This window comes from Thamnophis elegans, chromosome 7 (genome assembly GCF_009769535.1).
Source record: "Thamnophis elegans isolate rThaEle1 chromosome 7, rThaEle1.pri, whole genome shotgun sequence".
Classification (NCBI taxonomy): Eukaryota; Metazoa; Chordata; class Lepidosauria; order Squamata; family Colubridae; genus Thamnophis; species Thamnophis elegans.
In genome coordinates this window covers 50,918,997-50,941,175 of record NC_045547.1, presented here as the reverse complement: position 1 = coordinate 50,941,175, position 22,179 = coordinate 50,918,997, and the positions used below count along the sequence as shown (strand labels likewise).

The following is a 22,179-nucleotide window of genomic DNA, read 5'->3' as shown; positions in this document are numbered from 1 at the left end:
AAATCATCCAAATGTAAGGTAAATCAGGTAGGCTTTACCTGTCCTGATTTCTCAATGTGAATATATATACAGTTCTGTTAATCTAGTTTTATGCATGTGTTTTAACTTGTAGCACAAACAATATGTAAATTTGTGTTTCAGAATTTTACATTAGAAAGAGATAGTCATACTTTAACTCTTTAATTATGCCTTGATTTTACAATCCACATATGCTAAAGTTAAAGATATTCATTGTATCATTATGTCTTCTATCACAGGTGAAATGGAAACTGATGAACAAGATGATGAATCTAGCCAGGATCAAGAACTACCATCTGAAAATGAAAACAGTCAGTCGGAAGATTCTGTGGGAGGTGATAATGATTCTGAAAATGGATTATGTACAGAGGATTCCTGTAAGGATCAAGTTATAGGGCACAAAAAACGATTGTTCACATTCCAATTCAACAGCTTAGGCAATACAGACATCAATTATGTCAAAGATGATACCAGGCATATACGATTTGATGACAGACAACTTCGACTAGATGGTAAGTTTTATACTGGAATAAAATGTATTTTTGTAAATGTGACGATTATTATTTGGTCAATGAATAAATAATATTTGTCATCTTTTAGGGCAAATCCTCACAAGAACATATACAATGAAAATGATAAATAGAATATATATTTTTAAAAAGCATTAAATATATTGCTGGAATATAGAATCTTAACTTTCACACTACTGTATATCCCCTACCAAAAAACCACAATACACTTCCCAAGGTTTGCTTGTTGTTGGCTTTTTTACTTTTTCAATCAGAATTTCCCAATACACCTTTCCAGACACATTTACCAAACAAATCCCTTTAATTTTTGTATTTATTCTTACCATTTTCCACTTTTATAGAACAATAATTACATTCTTCCAAATGACAGATTGTTCAGATTCCCATTTAACAAGTTGAAAGTGACTCCGTAAACAAACCATATCCATGTTTTAATATTTTTTCACATACAACATATATATCTGTAGATTATTTTTCAATGTTTTCTCCCAGTTTTATAAATTCCTTCTTACCGATATTTTCTTGGACTCCAACATTTGTAGATTAGTTGTAATTCCATACGTATCACTATCATTCCCATTCAGATCTCTAAACTACTCCTCCTAGCCTGTTTTCACTTCAGATTCATCCCAATCATTTAATATTTTTAAAATGTCTTTATTCTGCTGTTATTTAAATATTTTTAACTATATCCCAAACAATTTCAACTGGCAGGGTCCAGATAGAGAACTTTCTTTTCCATTACCCCCACTCTATGGAGCGCACTCTCCCCAGAGGTGAGATGGGCCCCCACTCTCCTGACCTTCCAGAAAGGCGTGAAAACATGGCTCTGCTGCCTGCTTAAGACCCACAGAGAAGCATGCAGCCATGGAGCTGGTTAGTGCTTGAAATCCTAACCCTACCTTTTAATTAATTTTTTAACATTCCTTGCCTCTTTTAAATTTTGTATACTGTTTTTGTGCTTTTAATATTTTATTTGTATGCTGCTCAGAATCCCTCTGTGAGAAAAATGGGCAATTACTAAATATGAAAAATATTTTTTTTTCATCATTTTTTTCTGCATTTTCTGCCCCTTTAAACTTTAAATCTTCCTTATTTTAGTTTAGTGATGGCTAACTTTTTCATTGCTGCATGCTGAAAGTGCATGCGCGCGTACTCATAATGCAATGCATGTGCGATGCATCCTCCCGCGCATGCATGCTATTCCCCCTGTGCATGGGCGTGCATCTCCCACATGCCCCATGCCCCCCACGCATACATGGCAGACACCCGAAAACCAACTGGCCAGCAGGAGGCACGCACACATGCATGGTAGCTGGGGCGATGGCTCACATGCCCGCAGAGGGGGCTCTGTGTGCCACCTGTGGTTCACGTGCTATAGGTTCGCTATCATGGCTCTATTTGATGTCTTTTCTTCACCTCCATTTTTTTTCTATATACACATTGTAAAATGTCTTTCATACTTTTTTGCAGTAATTGTTACGTTCTATGCATCTTTTCCTCCCCTACAGATATATATCCATTGCTTTTCCAGTAGGTATGAAATAGACTGCTGCTTAAACCATGTAATCAAAACAAATCACTCTTTATTCACTAATTGCCATTATTAGTCATTTGTCTATATCTGAATAGCTGTCATGTTTTGTTTCTCTCTCATTTTTTTTATTTTACTCAAATTTATACTAAAATGGTCCTGAAAAACCTCAAGCAGTGTACAAAAACAAGTGGCAACAAAGATACCACAAAACAACAAAACATACAAATTATAGTAAAACCTATATTATTAATAGGTTAAAAATTATATATTAATAAAAGGTTCATCTCCTAAAGTTAGCAAACCTTCACAATCCTATCCAAAAGGCCTTCCAGAGTAGCCAAGTTTTTATAAAAAGTTCTAGAAAGCGCTAAGAGAGAGAGACATTTCCCTCAAGGACTTTTTGTGAAAATGGGAGTCCCCACAGAAAAAGTTTCCACTCAGATTCTTTCCTTTTGAAATTCTTAGTTGGTGGGGCCGTCAGGACATCTTTTCTGTTCATTTCTATAGAGAAGGAATTGAACTCAGTAGACTTTTCATCTACAACAGGTGATTATTATAGTGATAGTAAAGTAATTTAAAAAGAGAGAGCCATTTGTGCTACCTGATGTTTCTGAGTGGTGTTCAAGTTGAGCTCCCTGCAAAACTCACAGTGTCCCAGTCGAAGATGACACAGGCATGAATGACTATTTAAAGTATACAACCCACACCCCCGTATGTAATGGCTCCTCTCCTAACTTGAGAAAGTAAAGACTCTTGAAATGGATTGTTTCAAAAGAAACCTTTAATCAAGCAGGATGGAAACCATTAGAAGCAAAGCAGCATCTGAAAACCTTTAGGCCATGCAAATGGGATTAAGCTGATAATGACCCCTCCCCTTTGACCAATACACAAGTGTGAAGATGCGTCCTTAACTCTTCTGCCCTGGGAGTCAATAAAGCACACGTTCCCATGGCTATCTCTAGTTAGACATCAAAGTTATATATCCCACATGGCTACCATAAACATCCCTCCAGAGATGTTGGGACCTTCAGTCTCCCGGTGACAGGAAACCAGTTGTAAAGTTGTAAAACTCAGTTGTTTCAGATGTAGCTAATGATTTAACTCCGAGGCCTCCTCCCAATTGAATGGCAGTATCACTTTTAGGGATCTGACACCCCCATTCTTAGTATGATTACAGTTGCACCTTGTCAAAGACCTTGGTATCCACAGCCATTTCTGTGAATCCAAAAGAACCCCAAATTAAGAGGGTGCTATCCACAGAGGAACATACTGTATTAGGAGTCAAGATTCAGAAAATGCCTTAATAAATAACTCATTCCATTTTGGTTGGGTTGAGTCTGAGCTTATTTTCCCACATCTAGTCCCTTTTTAATTTATTTGTTTGTTTATATGTTGTCTTTTATTATTTTTACAAATAAAAGGCTGCAAACATAGCCAACATAACTTCCTCCTCCTATTTTTTCCCACAACAACAACCCTGTAAAGTGAGTTAGACTGAGAAAGAGTGACTAGCCCAAGGTTACCTACCTGGTTTTTATGGCAAAGGTGGGATTTGAACTCAAGGTCTTTTGCTTTCTAGGCTGGTACCATAACCACTGGACCAAACTTACAGACATTGGGTCACGATTTGTGCCTTTTGCTCCATTTGCCCCAAAGTAGATATATGCAGATAACTATAACATGTATATAGATGATACCTCACCCTGAACTACAGGATTATTTTTTTTGTAAAACGTTTTTTTTATTTTTCCTTTCAAATTCATTCTTAGATATACATGGGATGATTTTTTTTTGAATGGCTTAATATAGGTGTTAAATAGAATAGGGCAATCATAATGGAGCCCTGGTCGGCCATATTTCTTTACTGCAATAGCCATCAGCTAAACCCCCCATTCAAAAAGTAAGAAAATTATCATAATATGGTGACTCCTCAAAGAGCATCCCAAAGGATATTGTGGTTGATAGTATCAAAAGTTGCAGAGTGATCCAGAAATAAAATGGATTTTTACAGTTCCACTGTCTACCCACCACAAGTTAACCATGATATTCTGTTCCCAAGGCTTCTGCTTCTCGATTTCTCTGCAGCTGTCATCAAGCCTTTGCAACCTTCCTCACAGTAGTGCACAGAACAGCCCGTTCCAGATGATCCTATCTGGACTGAAACATATATTCCAAGCAGATTATTTGTGGTCGGGTAGGGAAAAACATAAGCACACTGGTGGGGAAGGTGGAAAAAGAAAGGTACTCAAAATATCGACAGACAGGTTAGAGAGTGGAGAACGAGGAAGAAGGCACATCAGTCTTACCTTATTCGTCCTCTAAGACCCATCTGTATTTTGTTTCAACCGAACAAGATGCTAAAACATGTTTTATATATATGTGTTCAAAAAAATATTGTCATGTTTGGGCACTTTTTAGTATAAAATTATAATAACTTTTGGTAGTTGATTTCCATGGCACTGCAAAATAAATTCATATATTTTTTATTTAAAAGTGGAAAATAAATAGATATGGTTATGATTTTCTAAAGTTCAGAGTTGTAATTTAATATTATATATTAACAATTGGAAGTGTAATCTTTCCTTAGTTGAAATTAATGCATAATTTCAAATGTTTGTATTATCTTTTTCCTTTTAGAAAGATCTTTTTTGGCTTTGGATTGGGATCCTGAATTCAAGAAGAGATACTTTGATGAAAATGCTGCTGAGGTACGTGATATTTAATAAAGAGAAAAAAAGTTGTTACACTACTTAAATATTTATCACTTTGTTTGAAAGCGGTAGACTAGAGTAATCAATTTGATCCTTCCAAATTATGTGTAGTCAGTTTACCATGGAAGAAAACATATATTTATTAGAAAAATTGGATACATTCAGGAAGGAAGGACAGTATCTACTGTCAGCTGACTGCCAATTTTGTAAAAATGACATGTTTTATCGAAGAGTTTACCAGTAGAATAGTTGCTGTTTTCAAATCAGATTCATTTTCCCTAGGCCAAGATAGGGCCAAGATGTAGAAGAGATCACCTGAGACAAATGAAAGTCTGCTTGATCAGTCTTGGGTTTAACATTAAAAAAATTCATCTGCATGCTTTGCTGTCATGATAAACTCCCTTCCTGAAAAAATTGTATAAAATGGAGTTTTCCTCCTTTCACCCTATTTCATAACTTATCCAAATTTCCCTCCACAAAATTAGATGAAACTGAAACATAACAAAATAACACTTTCACTCATGAATAATGTCTTTTTTTTCAAAGACTTCCAAATAGATTAAAACTAGCAAAGTTCTACTTTCCAATTTGGCATATTTTTCCATATTAGTAAACATATACCCCCCCCTTTTTTTTTTTACAGAAAGACAAAAATCACTAAAATGAATTTTGTTTCATTTGTTCTTTTAACTCAAGAAATACTTCTCTTTAGGATTTTGAAAAACATGAAAGTGTGGAATATAGACCTCCCAAAAAACCATTTGTGAAGTTAAAAGATTGCATTGAGTTATTTACAACTAAGGAAAAGTTGGGTGCTGAAGATCCATGGTAAGAGCAAAATTTACTGAAATTTCTATCCTGAAATGATTATGGAATTTTCTAATAGTTTACTAATAGTTTTTAAGCTTAGTAAATATTGTATAATAGTGTGTGTGATGTTTTGTTCCAAAGAGCAGAGATGTTTCAGATATGGTGTGGATGTGTTTACAGTACGTGTTAATAGCGTCCTAAAGAGTCACCTTTTTTCCAAGCTGCAAGAGCTATAGTTATTTAACCAGACCTATATTTACTGAAGAGTAATTGTTATGTAGTATTGTACATAACTCACTTCCTTTTTCTCTTTTTTCATAACTTGTGTAGAAAAAAATACTAACAAAATCCCAAATTTATAATTCTACCAAATTAGAAATTAACATATTGGCAGTAATAAATTAGGTCAAAGAAAGGACTATATATTGCAGTAACTTGTAGAGAGGTTACAACTCATTTCAACATACTTATCCTATGAATCCCAAGCCGATGTACCTGTACACTAATACAGGAAATTCTCCAACGTTGGTGGAGACAGCAGCCATGCGTAGGTTAATTTAGCCAGTAAACAATGGACTGAGTCTACCAAAGTGATGTCATAGCTTCTGGGGAGTGTCCTCCCACTTTTTTAGACTCAGCAGATTGGGACTTGCTGTGCTGATTGCTATCTGTGCTTCAAAAAATTAAGAAAAAACTTGTTAAATTGGCTATTTCAAATTAAATTTCCTAAATTCGCTTCCCCTGCTAATAATTGACTTCCACAAGGCAGGGGATTGCATTGTGGACTTCCAGCTCCCTCTTGGAGCTCTGGGCTTCGCAGCTCTTCATGGCTGAGGGAAAAAAGAACCACGAGGAGCCTAATTTTTCCCTCAGCACTTATCGGGCGTCGTTGCTGCCGGGCACTGGCCGTTGGAGGCTACCGCCCATCAGGCAGCCCTTCCAGCCTTCTGGACTGGCTTTCTGGCCATTGCTGCCGCCGCTAGATCAGCTGCAGCCTCCACCACCACTGCAGCATCGTGGACCCAGCCAAGGCTTCCAGCAGCATCCTCTGCCTCCGCGGCTTCTCTCTCGGCCATGCTGCTTTCTGGGTCATAAGCTTTCTGCCTCAGCGGCCATTTTGTATTGGCGGGAAACCTCTGATGGCCATTTTAAGGATCACAGTGAGTACTGGCCATGTCTGTCTCACCAGATCAAGACCCACAGGCTCCTCTGGACAACCAGGCCTCAATTCCCCAGGCTGATCTCCCCCCCCCCCCAACCAGGGCTTCCAAATGCAGGGCCGCTTACTTTGGGTATCCTGACAGAGGAAGGGGGCGTAGCTCAACAGCCCCCCCCCCCCCGGAAGGCCAGGGAGAAGACTAAACATTTGGAACCCCATCCCTTCCAGGTTCAAAGGCGGGTTGAGGTTAGCCCTCCTCCAGATCTTTCTTCAGACTCTGAGGAGGAACCCTCTCCTGCAGCTTCCATCATTCAAACTGAGGAAGCCATTGGTGCAGATGCCTAGGTTTACAGTGGGGAGGAATCAGACGGAGATAGGAGTCTCACTCCTGAAGGTGAGGTGTTCTCCCATCTTTCTGGTGCTAAACCCTTCAGGGCCCCGCCCTATACACCTGAGATGGCAGCCATCATTTCAGATGCCATTGAACAGGGCATTGCTGCGGGACTAAAGCACAAATCTTCATCTTCTTCTCATTCCACTCCTCGCAGGTCTTCCTCCTCCAGTTCCAGGCATAGGGAAGGTGACCCTTTTACCTCCGCTTCTTGGAGGAGTGTCCGACCAGAGATTTGGACCTGTCTAAAGATGAGGGTCTCCCTCCCGACCCCCTTTCATTTGTTGGTCTATTTAAACCAGCTGTTTTTCATTCTCTTCTATTCAAGGCAAGAAAGCTCAGGGCATCCCAGCCCCGAAGACTCCTCAGGGGGCGGAAGCGGACAAGACAGACACCACGGATCCTCTCTTCACTCAACCTTCACTAGAGAAGAAAGTGATACCCTCCCCCAGATTATTCATCAATGTGCTCCAGAACCAGAGGCTGTCTCCAGGTACAGGTCCTCTCCCTTCCACATTGGACAAGCGGCTGTACAACGTGGGTCCCGACCTCGCCAAAGCTCTCGATGTACCCTCTATTGATTTACCTGTGTTGACTTTGTCCTCTCCTAATGCGGCTTCAGCTGCTCCTGAGGAGACGCTTCGCCTGGAGGATAAAAGAATCGAACAGACTCTTGTCAAGGTCCATCAAGCTGCGGCGTGGGCTGTTTGAGCTGCAACCTCCTCCTCATTCTTTAGCCCCTCTGCCCTTCTGTGGCTCAGGCAGCTTCAGGAAAGGATTCCTCCTAGAGATTCCAGGGCTCGCAGAGACATTAATAAACTAAAGGCGACCCTGGAGTACACAGCAGATTCAAGATGCACTCACTTCGGACAATTCTGGAGAGTGTGTGCAGGAACGATCTCCTTACCTCAATGGACCTCACGGAGGCTTATCTCTACATCCCCATTCTCAAACGTCACAGGCAGTTCCTGAGATTCATTTACGCTGGCAACCACTTTCAGTATCGGGCCCTCCCTTTCGGGCTGTCCTCAGCACCAAGGGTGTTCACCAAGCTACTGTCAGTGGTCGCAGATCACCTTCGAGCCTATCCCATACGGATATTGTGCTACCTGGACGAGTTGAGTTGAGTTTGAGTTTATTGGTCTTGTATGCCGCCCACTCCCGAAGGACTCCGGGCGGCTTACAATAAACAAGGGAAGGGGATAAATAAACAAAAAAACACTTTAAAATACACAACAGTCACAGTTTCCATGGGGCTGGATATTTCGACATTCTTTTACTGTCCAGGTCGCACAATCAGGCTCTTCAGGACCTTCACACTTCCATCGGAGTACTGCAGGATCTGCATAAACCATCAAAAGAGCCACCTAGTCCCCACCTTCTGATTGGTCCATCTGGGAGCCCTAATAGATTCAGTTCAGGGGAAGGTCTCCCTATCCTTAGAGCGGCAAGCGAGTCTTAGGGAGCTAGCCAAGGAGGTACGGAGGAAACATCTGGTTCCACTGCTTCTATTATCCCAGCTACTCGGAAAGATGGTCTCATGCTTCTCCATCATTCCGTGGGCACGGCTTCACAGACGATGCCTTCAGTGGTTCCTATTGCCGTACCAGAAGACCAAACAGCAATTGTTCCCTAGTGAAAGTCAGGTTGACCCTAGAGGTGCTCCAGTCTCTGGATTGGTGGATCTCTCCAGCCATCTCTCAGGGGTCCCTCTTCAGGAAGCCCCCTCGTATCGTAATCACGATGGACGCAAGTCTATTAGGGTGGGGCACTCATCTTTGAGATCAGGTGGTCCAGTTCCAACCTCGCTCACAGTATGAACATGCTGGAGCTGAGGGCAATCCATCTGGCCCTCCTCCACTTCCAATCACTGGTAAGCAACTCCCATGTGCTGATCTGGATGCCAAGGCGCATGTCAGCCGCCAAGGAGGGACAAGAGCCGTCTCATTCATGGACTCTGCCTTTCATCTGGGGATCTGGGTGAAAGGCAACCTTCTCTCTCTCCAGGCTGAACACATGTCTGGCACCGACAACATGAGGGCAGACTGGTTGAGCCGCACTACGATCAACCTTGCAGAATGGAGTCTGAACCCTCACATTTTCAGGCAGCTGACCATGAGGTACGGGGCTCCAGTCCTGGATCTTTTCGCCACAAGAACCAACAAGCAGCTACCCATGTACTTTTCTCGATACACGACACCAGGTGCGGAGGGGCGGACACTCTGAGGTGCAGGTGACTGTGAGGTCTCCTGTACGTCTTCCATCCCTTCCCCCTGATTCAGAGGGTGATTCGCAAAGTGCTGGAAGAAGAGGCAGACGTCATCCTAATCACCCCTCATTGGCCGCGCCGACCCTAGTATGCGGACCTAGTCCATCTATCGGTGGGTCCAGCATGGCGTCTTTCCAAGATCAGATCCCTTCTACATCAGGGATCCATTCATCATCCTGACCTTCTCTGGCTCAACCAACCGCTTCGAGCCTGAGTGGGCAGATCTGAAAGCGGCTGACCTTTCCAACAATGTAATCCGGACTATTCAGGCATCTCGTTGCCCTTCCACAACTAAAATTTACAAATCCACGTGGCAGGCATTCTCAGTGTGGTGTTCTGCTAGAGGGTTTGTCGCCCTCGAGGCTTCGATAGCTCACATCTTGGAATTCTTGCAACAAGGACTTGACAAAGGGCTCTTGCCCAACACGCTTCGGCGCCAGGTGGCAGCTCTCTCTTCCGTACTCTCTCTGCACCGAGATGAGCCTCTCTCTTTGCACCCTCATGTCCGTCACTTCCTTAGGGGCGCATATAACCTTTGCCCCCCGGTCGCTCATCGGTTTCCTTCATGGTACCTAGCCAGGGTCCTGGACTTCCTCACAGAACCTCCATTTGAACCTCTCAAATCCGCCTCACTACAAAACCTCATTCTGAAATTGGTCTTTCTCATGGCCGTCACATCGGTGAGGCGGGTCTCGGAGTTGGCTGCCCTGTCCATCAGATCTGATCTATGTGTGTTCCATCTGGACCGAGTGGCCCTCTGCCTCGACCCCTCCTTTATCCCAAAGGTAAATTCGGCCTTTCACTACTCTCAGGATTTGACTCTTCCAAACTTCTGCCCTAACCCTGCGCACAGACTCGAGCGCAAGTGGCACATGCTGGATGTGCGTACTGAAGCTCTTTTTGATCATTTTTTCCCAATAACAAAGGGCTTAAGGCCTCTTCGTTCATGATAGGGCGCTGGATCAGATCTGCCGTCTGAAAGGCTTACTTGGCTCATCAACTTACATCTCCGTCCAACATCAGCGCTCATTCAACGTGGAGTGCAGCAACCTCAGCGACGTGGACCACACAAGCCTTGGTGGAAGAAATCTGCAGGGTGGCTACCTGGACAACACCTACCCCTTTTATCCGCCACTACAAGGTGGATTGATATGCTTCTGCAGATGCAGCATTCGGCAGGCGGGTGCTACAACAGGTGTTCTCTTCTCCAGACTCATAGGCCATTCGCACTCCCTCCCGGGGACACTCCAAGCTTTGGTACGTCCCACGCGTGGCTGCTGTCTCTACCAACGTTGGAGAATGGGGTGTTGGTTCTTACCTGATACGCCCCTTCTCTAGGCAGATGGAGACAGCAGCCATGCGTGGGACATACCAAAGCTTGGAGTGTCCCTGGGAGGGAGTGCGAGTGGGGCCTTTCTGATGCGGGCCTATGTCTGGACCATTTGGTGTGAAAGATTTGGAGCAGGGAACGACAGAAAGCAATCTAATGCAGCACAGCAGTCTACTTATTCTCCTTCATCAAGAAAGCGGGAGGACACTCCCCAGAGGCTATGACATCACTTTGGTAGACTCAGTCCATTGGTTACTGGCTAAGTTAACCCACACATGGCTGCTGTCTCCACCTGCCTAGAGAAGGGGCGTATCAGGTAAGAACCAACGGCCCATTTTACCTGTAAACTTTATGGCGCCAAATACTACTCTGTAATTTATGGGAATAAATGACAAATATATATTCATATGGGTGTATACATATAGCTATCTCTTGTTGTGGGATCTCCAAATGGGTTATTTTATCCTCCCACAATGACAGTAATGAAAGCATTTGTATATGAGGCTATAGGTTACCATTGTTTTTCTCACAATAAAATTCAAAACAATATGTCTCTTGGGGTGTGTTTGTGTATAAAATAAAATATGTATAAAATCTAATTATAATTATAAATGAAAGTAATCATGTGATCATAAATGGTAGTATATCATTTTGGAATAGGAATGCTCCAATTACTGCACAATTGTCCTCATCCCTCATGCTAGCAAGATTCCCCTTAAGATAATACAATATCTGGTGCCAACAATGAACAGATGTTCTGGTTGACTTCAGGAATTGTGGCACTTGCAAATATTGCAACTCTATGCTGGTTAATGGGAAAAATCTCAATATTTAAAGAACATCTATATCTGCTTTATTGACTACAAGAAAACCTTTAATTGTATCAATAATTAAAGCTGCGAAGATCCCTGGAAGATTTGGGGGTGCCAACAGACATGCTCAGGTTGGTAAGGGTGCTGTACACAAATCAGGAAGCCACTGTGCAAATACCATATGGAGACCCTGGTTGGTTCAAGATACAGAAAGGCGGGTGGCAATGTTGCATTCTTTCACCTTTTTGTTCAATCTGTATGCTGCAGTGATGATGAGGAAGCAGGAACTTTCAGAATCATAAATCAGAATAAAGATTGGAGGAAAAAACATCAACAATTTTGATATGCTGATGATGTATTTGAAATATCTGATCAAAAAAGATTAAAGAAGAAAGTGACAGATTGGCCGCTTCAGAAAGATCAAGCTCAGGACCATTCTGATGAATTGAAATATAAAATTAACAATTGATGTTAAAACGATCAAATGCAACTTCCTCAATTAACTATACCCTCATCTATGTCCTTTTTCCCACTGCCAGGTCAGGGTCCCCCCCCCCCCCCCGCTCAGTAGAACCCCAATCAGATGAGCTAATGCATGTGGGGGCAAACCCCACTCTGAAATTCGGGACTGGCAAAAGCTGGTGCAAGTGCTGCCATACTATCTATGAGAGAAGTTGCTGACAGGAGTATTTCAGTTGCCCTCACCATGCATGGGGGAAAGGTCAGATTGGAGTGGTTTTTAATGGCTGCCCCCTCCCTGAGGCCTGCCTGCTTTTTGCCTTCTCCTTTCTGCCCTGGAGTAAGGCTAGGCTGGGGCTTCCCTGGCATTTTGCCCTTCATAGGGTAAGAGGCACTGCTTCACACAATACTCTGAGAGCTTCTTGAGCATTTGGCACTTCCCCGGGCACAGCACCTTTTTGCTGCACTGCTGGGTCAGCCTACATTCCATGACCACTTTTTCCCCCTGCCTTCCTACACTCACATAAGACAGCAGCACTTTGCACACAGCCTGTGCCAGTCTCCTCACACTCTTGAGGCACTCCCACACTGGGACTTATTTGCTTAACAACCCATGAGATTGCTTAACAACTGTAATCAGGAATACAGTGTGTTGTGTTCATTGACTGAACCGGTCATGTGATATCTTGCTTAATGACCACTCAACATTTGAGATTCAGGTCCAAATTGTGAACATAAGTTGAGGACTATCTGTAGTGCACACTATTCTTTCCCCACAGCTAGCTACAGTTGTTAGAATAAGACAATGAAAAAACTAGACAAGAGGAAAATTGACTCACTTGAGCTATAGTATTGGATAAGACATTCCTTGGACAGCAAAGATGACAAAGAAGCAAGTTCTGAAACATATCATACCAGACGTATTGCATCTCTGGAAAGCAAAATCACAAAACTTTGTGAGATAAACACAAGATGTGGCACTTCTGGCTAGCATTCAGTACCTGTGTATCAGGCAATTCCTTTATTCCTCCTCACATAAGCAACCTGGCCTCTGCCCTCCTTACTCCCGCCAGCTACCCCACCCACCTCTGGGTTGCAGATGGAAAGCACCTCATGTTAAGCTTGGCAGACAGATCCCTCCCTCCTATATCTCTTGCCCGAGAGCAGTAAACTCCAGTCCCCCGAGTTGCCCTTTTTTGTAGATGAGCTTAAAGACTAGAAGGAAAAAGATCTGTATTTGAACAACAAGTTTTTTTTACTATTTGCATAATAGGATTGATAGTATATTTCCACAAGTTTCAGGGAAAACAGAAAAATTATATTTCTAAGGTTTTAATTTGTAACAAGCATTTAATAAATTAAGCATAGTAAGAAAAGTTTATCTTCATATTGTTCTTGCCACATACTTTACTTAATTGTAAAATAAGTCTAACAAGATTTTTTGGTCTCTCTAGGTATTGCCCAAACTGTAAAGAACATCAGCAAGCTACCAAGAAACTAGATTTGTGGTCACTACCGCCAGTACTGGTGGTGCATCTAAAACGTTTTTCTTATAGCAGATACATGAGAGATAAATTGGATACATTGGTTGACTTCCCAATAAAGTGAGAACCATATCAATAATGGATAGCTTTTGTGTTACTGTAGATATCGTGGTATACTTTTACAAACATTTATTCTCATATTTACAGGAATATATATTAGGTATTTATAATATTAGATAATGAATCAGATACTAGTTTTTAGGTTGGTCATGGCCTTATTTTCTTTTGTCCTGATCATGGCCATTTAGCCCGAATGCTCATCACTGCTTCATTGATGCCAGCTATGAAAGCCAACACCAGTATAATATATTCTATAATATTTATTATTCTGGCGAATATACATAGTGATGTAAATAAATTATAGAAATGTGATTGTTACATTTGGAACTTAACAATACTTTAGGTTATAGTTGCCTGAAAATGAACCTACGTATCTGATTAAAATTAAAATAAGAGGAAAGCGATAAGGCATAGGCCATTGGGTATGTTATATTGATATGCCGGAGAATAATTTTGGTTTTCTGAAACATAGTTTACAGACTATAAGTTCATTATTATATAGACAAAATTAGTACACTTTAATTTGAATAGTATAGATGTTGCCTTTTTCATCCAAAAAACTGCTTGCTCTCCAGTGTTTTAATTAAATGTTAATATATTTCCCTGCATTAAGTAATCACGCGATGTTAATTCCATATGTAGACAAAACTTTGATCATCCATATATATGTATAGAATTATTAATTTATTTCCAATTATGTTTCAGCTTTATGAGGTAGATCAGAGTAAGAAATCTTTCTTACCTGAAAGAAAAATGCTTCTGAACAAAATCTGAACATGCTTATGAATTAAGCTTGTTTGATTGAAGCAGCATAGAAATAGCTGGCAGAATGAATGAACACACACGCACGCACACAGCAAATAAAGAATCACTTTATTTAGTACATTTATATTCTGTTTCCTTCAAGAAATACAAAGCAAATGCATATGTTCTTTCCTTGTATAAGTATGTTTACGTATGGCATGAGATTGGTTGTCACTAAGTGAACTTCAACATTTTAACTTGGCCTTTTACAAGACAATTGTGACACAATAAATTATTTTAGAAACCATATCTGTTGATAAACTATTGTAGTTTTTTTTACAAAATCTTCACTCCTAGATTTTTAGTGTGATTCATTTATTGCTTTGCATTAGAATCTAAAACAAGGGCTTCACTGACTTTATTAAAGAAAATCATAATTACTAATATACAATTTTTCAAAACAAATCTCATTTGATCTTTTCTTTAAAATAGTGATTTGGATATGTCCGAATTCCTAATTAATCCAAATGCTGGACCGTGTCGCTATAATTTGATTGCAGTGTCAAATCACTATGGAGGCATGGGAGGAGGGCATTGTAAGTAATGTATTTTATATGTATGACTTTATCTTTATTATGGCTGTATTCAGCATTCTGGGTAAAATGATTTTTCTTATTCTAGATACTGCTTTTGCAAAAAATAAAGATGATGGGAAGTGGTACTACTTTGATGATAGCAGTGTGTCAACTGCATCCGAAGAACAAATTGTGGCAAGTATCAGTTTCCAGAAAACGATAGCATTATTGCACAGAAACAAGATCCGAGACTGACTTGCTTATATAAGCTATTAAAAGTAATATTTACCATGCTATAAAACTAATAATAATAATAATAATAATAATAATAATAATAATAATAATAATAATAAACTTTATGCATTGTATCTTGTCAATTTCATCCAAAAAATCCTGAAAGTTCATTCCTGGAAGTAAGGCCTCCTGTGATGGCAAACCTATGCCACACGTCAAACATGATATGCCACAATACCAGCATTAACACCCAACCACTATTCTTGTTAGCATGCCCTATTCTTGTGTAATTTTTGGAGGCTGTGAAATCCTCATGAAAATGTGGTGTGCTGTCATGCATCCTCTGGACACTAGAAATTTCATGAGTGGGTATGTTCTTGAACTGTTTCCAGGGCCTCTGAAAATCACAGAACAGGTTGTGCTATTCTGTGGTTTTCAGAGGCTGCAGAAGCTGTAGAAGAGCATTCTCCAAAGCCACTTTAAGAACAAAAGCCTTGTGCAACCTGGAGCTAGCTCAAATGAAAGAGAACACTGCCTGAAGGTAAGCAGTGTGTGGCGGTTCCTGTGGATACACAAAATTGGACTATATTTTTTTTAATGAATATGTAAAGAATTGTTCCTCTTTTGAGGGGGCTTCGGTGACATACCAGAAGAGTCAAATTAGGCATTTTCTAAATTTTTGACACACCAAGCCCAAAAGTCTTGCCATCACTGTCCTAGTAGGTTTGAGAAGTATCAATTTTTGTAACTGATGGGAAGGATCAGTAGCACTGCATGTAACATGTTCCAAAATGTTCTGCCTTTTAAATGCTTCTCGGCTAGCTCCACCATAGCTAGTTTTTTTAAAAACAAATATGTAAAAATCAATCTTTGCTAAGACTTGATGTTTCCCAAGTGTTATTTTTAATTTTTAATTTGCAGATTTAGGAAAAAAGAATTGCTTTTCAATTGCTCTTAGCTTATATATATTTAAGATTATTCATTGCCTCAAGTTAGCTTAATAACTTCATCTCCCTGCCCTGCTTAGTTCTATGTGATCAAATTTGATTGATTGGATAGCATATTGAATGTCAGATAAAAGTGAAACAGCATTGTTTTCCATAAATAAAATTCATTGACAGTCATAAAAATTTCCAATATACTTTATGAATAGAAATAAGTATAATCTTTATAAGGATTGCTATTTAACAGAAAACGTTAAACCTCAGAGTGGCTGAACAAATTTCATCTTAATCTTGTTTTCCTGATATACCACATTTTTCGGAGTATAAGACGCACCAAAGTTTTAAAGAGGCAAATTTTTTTAAAAAGTTTTTGCACCCTGCAGACCTCCCAAAAATGGAGGCTTGTAGAGTGCTCCTGGGGGGTGGGGCGCCCCAAAAATGAGCAAAAAAATGGCCCATTATTTTGCAAAAACTGGCTCTTTTTGTCAAAAAAAGGGCATGCATAGCCTTTAGGAGGCTTATAGAGTGCTCCTGGGGGGGGGGGGATTGAGCAAAGAAATGGCCCGTTTTTTGTTCTTTCTGCGTTCCCCAGCCCCCAGGAGCACTCTGCAAAGCTCCTAAAGGCTCTGCACAGTCATTTTGGTGAAGGGTGCAGGGTTTCGGGAGGCAAAAAATGCTGTATTCAGTCTATAAGACACACCCAGATTTTCAGCCATATTTTTTTTTGAGGAAAAAAGATGTGTCTTATACTCCGAAAAATACTTCCCGATAATTTTCTTTATTCATTTCTGTCATGGTCAGTTTTCATTCATGCCTTGTAATGGGCTACTTCTGCATGTATTATCCATGTGCAAACATCTGATCATTACTAAAGCCCCAGGAATTAAATACGATTATCAGTATAACTATTTGCCAAAGATAGAGCCTAGTTATTTATGTATCAAAGGAATAGAATGAATTGTATTGTCCTTAATTTGAATATATTTTACTATAATAAAATTGAAAATTAAGTAATTAAAATGGATAGTTTAACTTTGATAATTAACATTTTCCCTTTGTTTTGCAGTCCAAAGCAGCTTATGTGCTCTTCTATCAGAGACAAGACACAATCAGTGGAACTGGTTTTTTTCCTCTTGATCGGGAAACTAAACAAGGTGCTTCTGCTGCTACAGGCATTCCATTAGAGAGTGATGAAGACAGTAATGAGAATGACAATGATATAGAGAATGAAAATTGTATGCACACTAATTAATCAAAGAACTAGAAGCCATACAGAGAAGAACTTCCTGATGGGAGCTCTCGATTTAAAAAAATGAAATTATCCACCAAATTAAAAATAAAATCTGAGATGGGAAATTTCAGATGACAGAATGTAAATCCTTTTTACATTTTAACTTGTGCAGTACCTGAAGTGAAACACAATGAAAACATTAGAATTTGTCTCTAATATCTTTGCAATCTTGTATTTACAAGCTATATAGGAAATCAAAATAAATCCCTTTACAATTTCTGCTGCAATCTGGATGAATTAGTTTCTTTGTTTTGGATGCAAATTAATATTGACAATTTGTGGATTTGTTCTTTTGTCTCAATACCCCAAGAATATTACCGCAAAACCTCCGTTTTTCAATGGATATGTCCTTAAACCAGTAACAAAAACATTGACTAATATAGTCAACTCAATGCAGCAACATTCTTGGAATGTCAGATTTTCAAGTTTCTCCCTCAAATGTTTATTAAAAAGAAACTTAATCATGATAAAATGACTTGGAAAAGGTGTTTTAACCTTTTGTAATAAAAGTAATCTTCCAGAATATTATGTTCATCTTACGGCTGCTGTGGAACAGGTTCTGGATTTCATGCTGCATTAAGGAATTGAATTTTTCAATTAAATGTAAGTATCCCTCATTGCTTGTTGGATCTACTTTGTAAACATAATCCCTGTTATCTTGTTTATAAGATGTGCGTAACTTTAATCTGGTGTCAGTCCAAAAATTTTGACTGTGCTGTAAGTCCCTCTTTCTCCCAATTTTTAGTAGTTTGACAGTTTGCAAACTACATACAGTGTAATAGATTCCAATTTTTAATAGTATACTGTATTCATAGTAATGACTGTGCATCAAGCTTAGATGACTTTTCCATATAACTTGCCTTCAAATTTGTTAATGGGCAACTGGTTCAAAGGTAGGTCTGCTAATTTTTCATGTGCATTCTTGGTGGATTCACCATAGCCTTACATCTTATCTCAAAAGATAACTTTACTTAATATAGAAGAATTGGCATTTGCATGTTCAAGAGTCAGAACCTGTACAATAAGTAGATAAAGTATACATACCTTGAATTGGGTTTTAATCGTGTTGAAGGGATGCCAAAAATAAGTGTGACTGTTTGAAATGTTTTTGTTTGCCGCTTTCCCTTTGATAGTTGAAGTATTGTTAATACATACACAATACTATCTTTGATAGAAACTCTCTTAAGTGTGGAGGCACACTTCACATATCTACTACCTAAGGTCCCACCATTGTTAAAGCAAAAAGTATGATCTTCACTTGAACTAAGCAAATACAATAGGTTATAAATTGTGTATTGTAAACAAAGTTCACTCTGTGAGTGCACATTTTGGTAAATTATTTATTTATGTTAGCATTTAAAAGTTTTAAATAGCATTTCACCAGGATAAAATTAGGTTTGTGGACATGGCTTTGCTTTATACTTTGATATTAAAAGCTGGTGTTTAATCCTGGTATTTTAAAGCTGCTTTTTTCAATGTAAGCTAGCCTCCTGCATGACAGAGGTTATAAATTGTCTGCACTTGAGTTCACTTGGGTTTACATTTGAAATGCGCATGTTTTATTTATAAAAATTTCAATAAAGCTATTCAACGCCTTATTTAGTTTTCTTGATTTTTTTCCAAACCTTTGATAATGGCTGTGTGGTTATAGAAACAACACATTTCATTTAATAGTGAATATGCCATCATTGAATCAAATACAAATATTGGGCACAGCCAAATTTTCAGCCATCTTGAAGATCTGAACATCGTTGTTCTGAAAATGGGTCTTTTTTGAATTGTACAGTAGCATGAATGAGTGAAACCAGAGACAATTCTTCTCATATTTACACTGAACTGATTAAAATACTATCAGCAATATGTATAGGACTGACATTTGAATTGTACGCATCTCAGAAATGCCTTATCATTATTTTATTTGACATCTTTCACATAATGCATTGCTTTATAAAATTGGTTGGACAATTATATAATTTACACTTGTATTTTCCAAGCAGCTGATTTAGAAAATTATACATAATATATGTTCATGTGTAATAACTAAGTTCACGGCCTGCTTAGACCTGGTTTGCTTAACTATGATTGTTAAAACTATAGTTGTGTTTGCATATTAAGTGGGTTTGGCATAAGACCAAAACCAAACCTTATCATGTATTAGAGTGATTTATAAATCAAGGCAATATACAATCTTGCTATGCTAAATTAAACCCCACTTTACTTAACCTCTGTCCCTCCTGATTGGTGAAGACCACCTGGGGAATGATAGGCAGTTGGTCCAAATGGTAGTTTGCCTGCCTTGAAGGTGGTAGTGTACCCCTCCTCAAGTCAATGCTGGACCCAACTTCAGAAAAAGTTGAGGTGATCAGGCTGTGCCTTTAGTGGATTCTGGAGAAATGAGATTATATTGATAACATTTCAGGCAAGTTTCAGATTGAGGCAGACTATTGGGATACTGATCACACTTTTTGATGACTTCTAGCAGAGCCATGGGAGGAGGGATGCTCTGTTTCTCCAGGATCTCTCAAAATCTTTGCATACCATTGATTTGTGGGACCTTTGATTCCCAAGAGGGATTAGAGATTGTGAGATCTTTGAGTCCCAAAAGGGATTAGGAATGGGGATACTGTGTTTTGTGATTCTTTTATAATCCGCTTCAGTCAAAGCTGACAGGAAGAGAATGTTTGTGGCCAAACCCCCTGAAATGTAGGATACCACAGTACTTGGGAGTCCTCAATCCTTCTGAATAATATATCCATGAGACTGCTAAATTTCATCATCTCTAGCAGCATCAGTACTGCACATGCATCTTAGGCTGACCAAGTAAAGTTATCAAGTACATGTCCCAATGTCTGGATGTGATGAAAATTTGGATCGGGTAAAATCAACTCGGGTTCAACCCTAGCGAGACTGGCTAATTTCATCTTTAATCCTGAGTAGGGTCGCACCTCTCTATTTAGGACTGGTACACAATTTATGATTTTTCTGTTACCTGCAATCCTGCTTCAAAGATCAAGTGGAAATCGTGACCAGGAAAATCTTGTACATCAGTTGCGCCCACTCCTGGACCAGGAGATCCTACAGAAAGTCACTCATTCCTGGATCACTGCACCTGTGGATAACTGGAGTGAACTCTATATGGGGCTGCCCTTAAAGACCATTTAGAAGGTGCAGTGCTCAGAATACAGCACCATGGGCAGTACTGGCTACACTCATGTAATGCTTCTGATTCATGACTTGTACTGACTGCCAATTAGCTTCTGATTGAAATTCAAAGGTTGGTTGCCAGCTATAAATTCATCTATGGCAGAGTGTCATTATAAAGGGTGGGCAGGCACTATGGAGACTATCCTTTAGACAGACACTCTGTCTAGACTGTCCTTTAGACAGACACTCTGTCTAAAGGACAGTCTCCATAGTGCCTGCCCACCCTTTACAATTGGAAAGAATTGATATGCATCAAATTAATTAATCAGACATTGTCATCTGATGAGATGCCGGCTACTTGGAACAGCACTCCGATTCCCAACCCTAGATATGTGCATGGCCCCTGCCTTGTCTTTGAACAGTCCTTTAAAAAGGGAATACATATACAGTGGTACCTAAATATTACTCCTTAACTGGTTCTGAGAGGCATGAGTACTAAACACAATGAGTACCAAACAAAATTTTCCCATAAGGAATAATGTAGTGAGTCACAAGGTAGCTGACATCAACAAGTTCTAGTTTGTGGGTTGAGTACCAAGCAAATGATAAGTACTGAGACAAAATTTTCATGTCTAAATGTGTTGAATACCAAATTCAAATGAGTTTCAAAGCAGTTATCAAGGTACTACTGTATTCAATCATGCTTTACTTCTCTGCCCACTTCATTAACCTGCCTTCACTATTTTTGTACTGTTTCTACAATGTTTCCCCTAAAATAAGACAGGGTCTTGTTTTCTTTTGACCCCCCCCCTCCAAATATGGCCTTGGCCTTATTATCGGGGGAGCTTATTGTTTTGGGGATAAAGGAGGTAGCGAATGTGGTCACCTCATGGCTGTTCATCCCTGAGGCTATGCCTGCATCCTCCCATCCCCATGCCAGGTTCTTTAGGAACCCGCTTACAAGAGCAGCCCGGCAACCCCACTCTCCAGCCGGACAGTGCCACTCACCGACCCAGCAGTATCCCAAAGGCGCCAAGCTTCACGAGTGCCTGTTTCCCCCCTGGCTCCCGCAGCTTGTTTTCAGAATACCGCTGGGTCAGTGAGTGGCACTCTGCCCACCTGGAGAGGGGGGGGGGGTTGCCGGTGGCTGCTTTTTTGCAAGTGGGCTCCCGAAGAGAGCAGCGCAACACAGCAGTCATGAGGTGACCACACTCACAAGCAGCCACTCGGCAATCCAGTGAGTGGTGCTCTGCCCGGCTGGAGAGGGGGGTTGTATGAGCATCTGTTCCACCCCCTGCTCGTGTGTCTACTAGCCTCACCACGACCTGGGCCAGCTCTTCCTGCAGTGCCAGGATGCCACCGCCATCCGAGCACTGAGGATGGCTTCTTCTGCAGCTTCCAAACCCTGGAAGTCTGCTGCCCAGTCTTCTGGCAGCCGGGGCAGAGAGTCTTCCAGCAGTGACCACTCTGGGAGTGTGCTTCCCGCTCTGGTTGTGGGCCAGCTGCCGGAAGACTCTCTGCCCCAGCTGCTGGAAGACTCTGTGGTATCTCGAAGGTACCAAGCCAGAGGAGCCAGGGGGGAACAGGCGCTCTCATGGCTTGGTACCTTTGCGATAC

General features: G+C 40.4%; 1 protein-coding gene across 6 annotated transcripts in view; it reads left to right on the top strand.

Moving 5' to 3' along the window:
• USP15 (ubiquitin specific peptidase 15) overlaps nt 1–20,723 on the top strand; it is an 80,713-nt gene extending 59,990 nt beyond the window's left edge. The window contains exons 11-17 of one of the 6 annotated variants that reach the window (XM_032222181.1): nt 258–530; nt 4,723–4,793; nt 5,509–5,624; nt 13,481–13,630; nt 14,867–14,970; nt 15,056–15,144; nt 17,194–20,723. In XM_032222181.1, the coding sequence (XP_032078072.1) occupies nt 258–530; nt 4,723–4,793; nt 5,509–5,624; nt 13,481–13,630; nt 14,867–14,970; nt 15,056–15,144; nt 17,194–17,379 (989 nt within the window). In that variant the 3' untranslated portion in view covers nt 17,380–20,723. Of the gene's footprint in view, nt 1–257; nt 531–4,722; nt 4,794–5,492; nt 5,625–7,484; nt 8,349–13,480; nt 13,631–14,866; nt 14,971–15,055; nt 15,145–17,193 lie in introns of those variants that run through there. The other 5 variants (XM_032222176.1, XM_032222177.1, XM_032222178.1 and 2 more) reach the window with 5 other exon arrangements.
• Nucleotides 20,724–22,179: the final 1,456 nt, after the last annotated feature.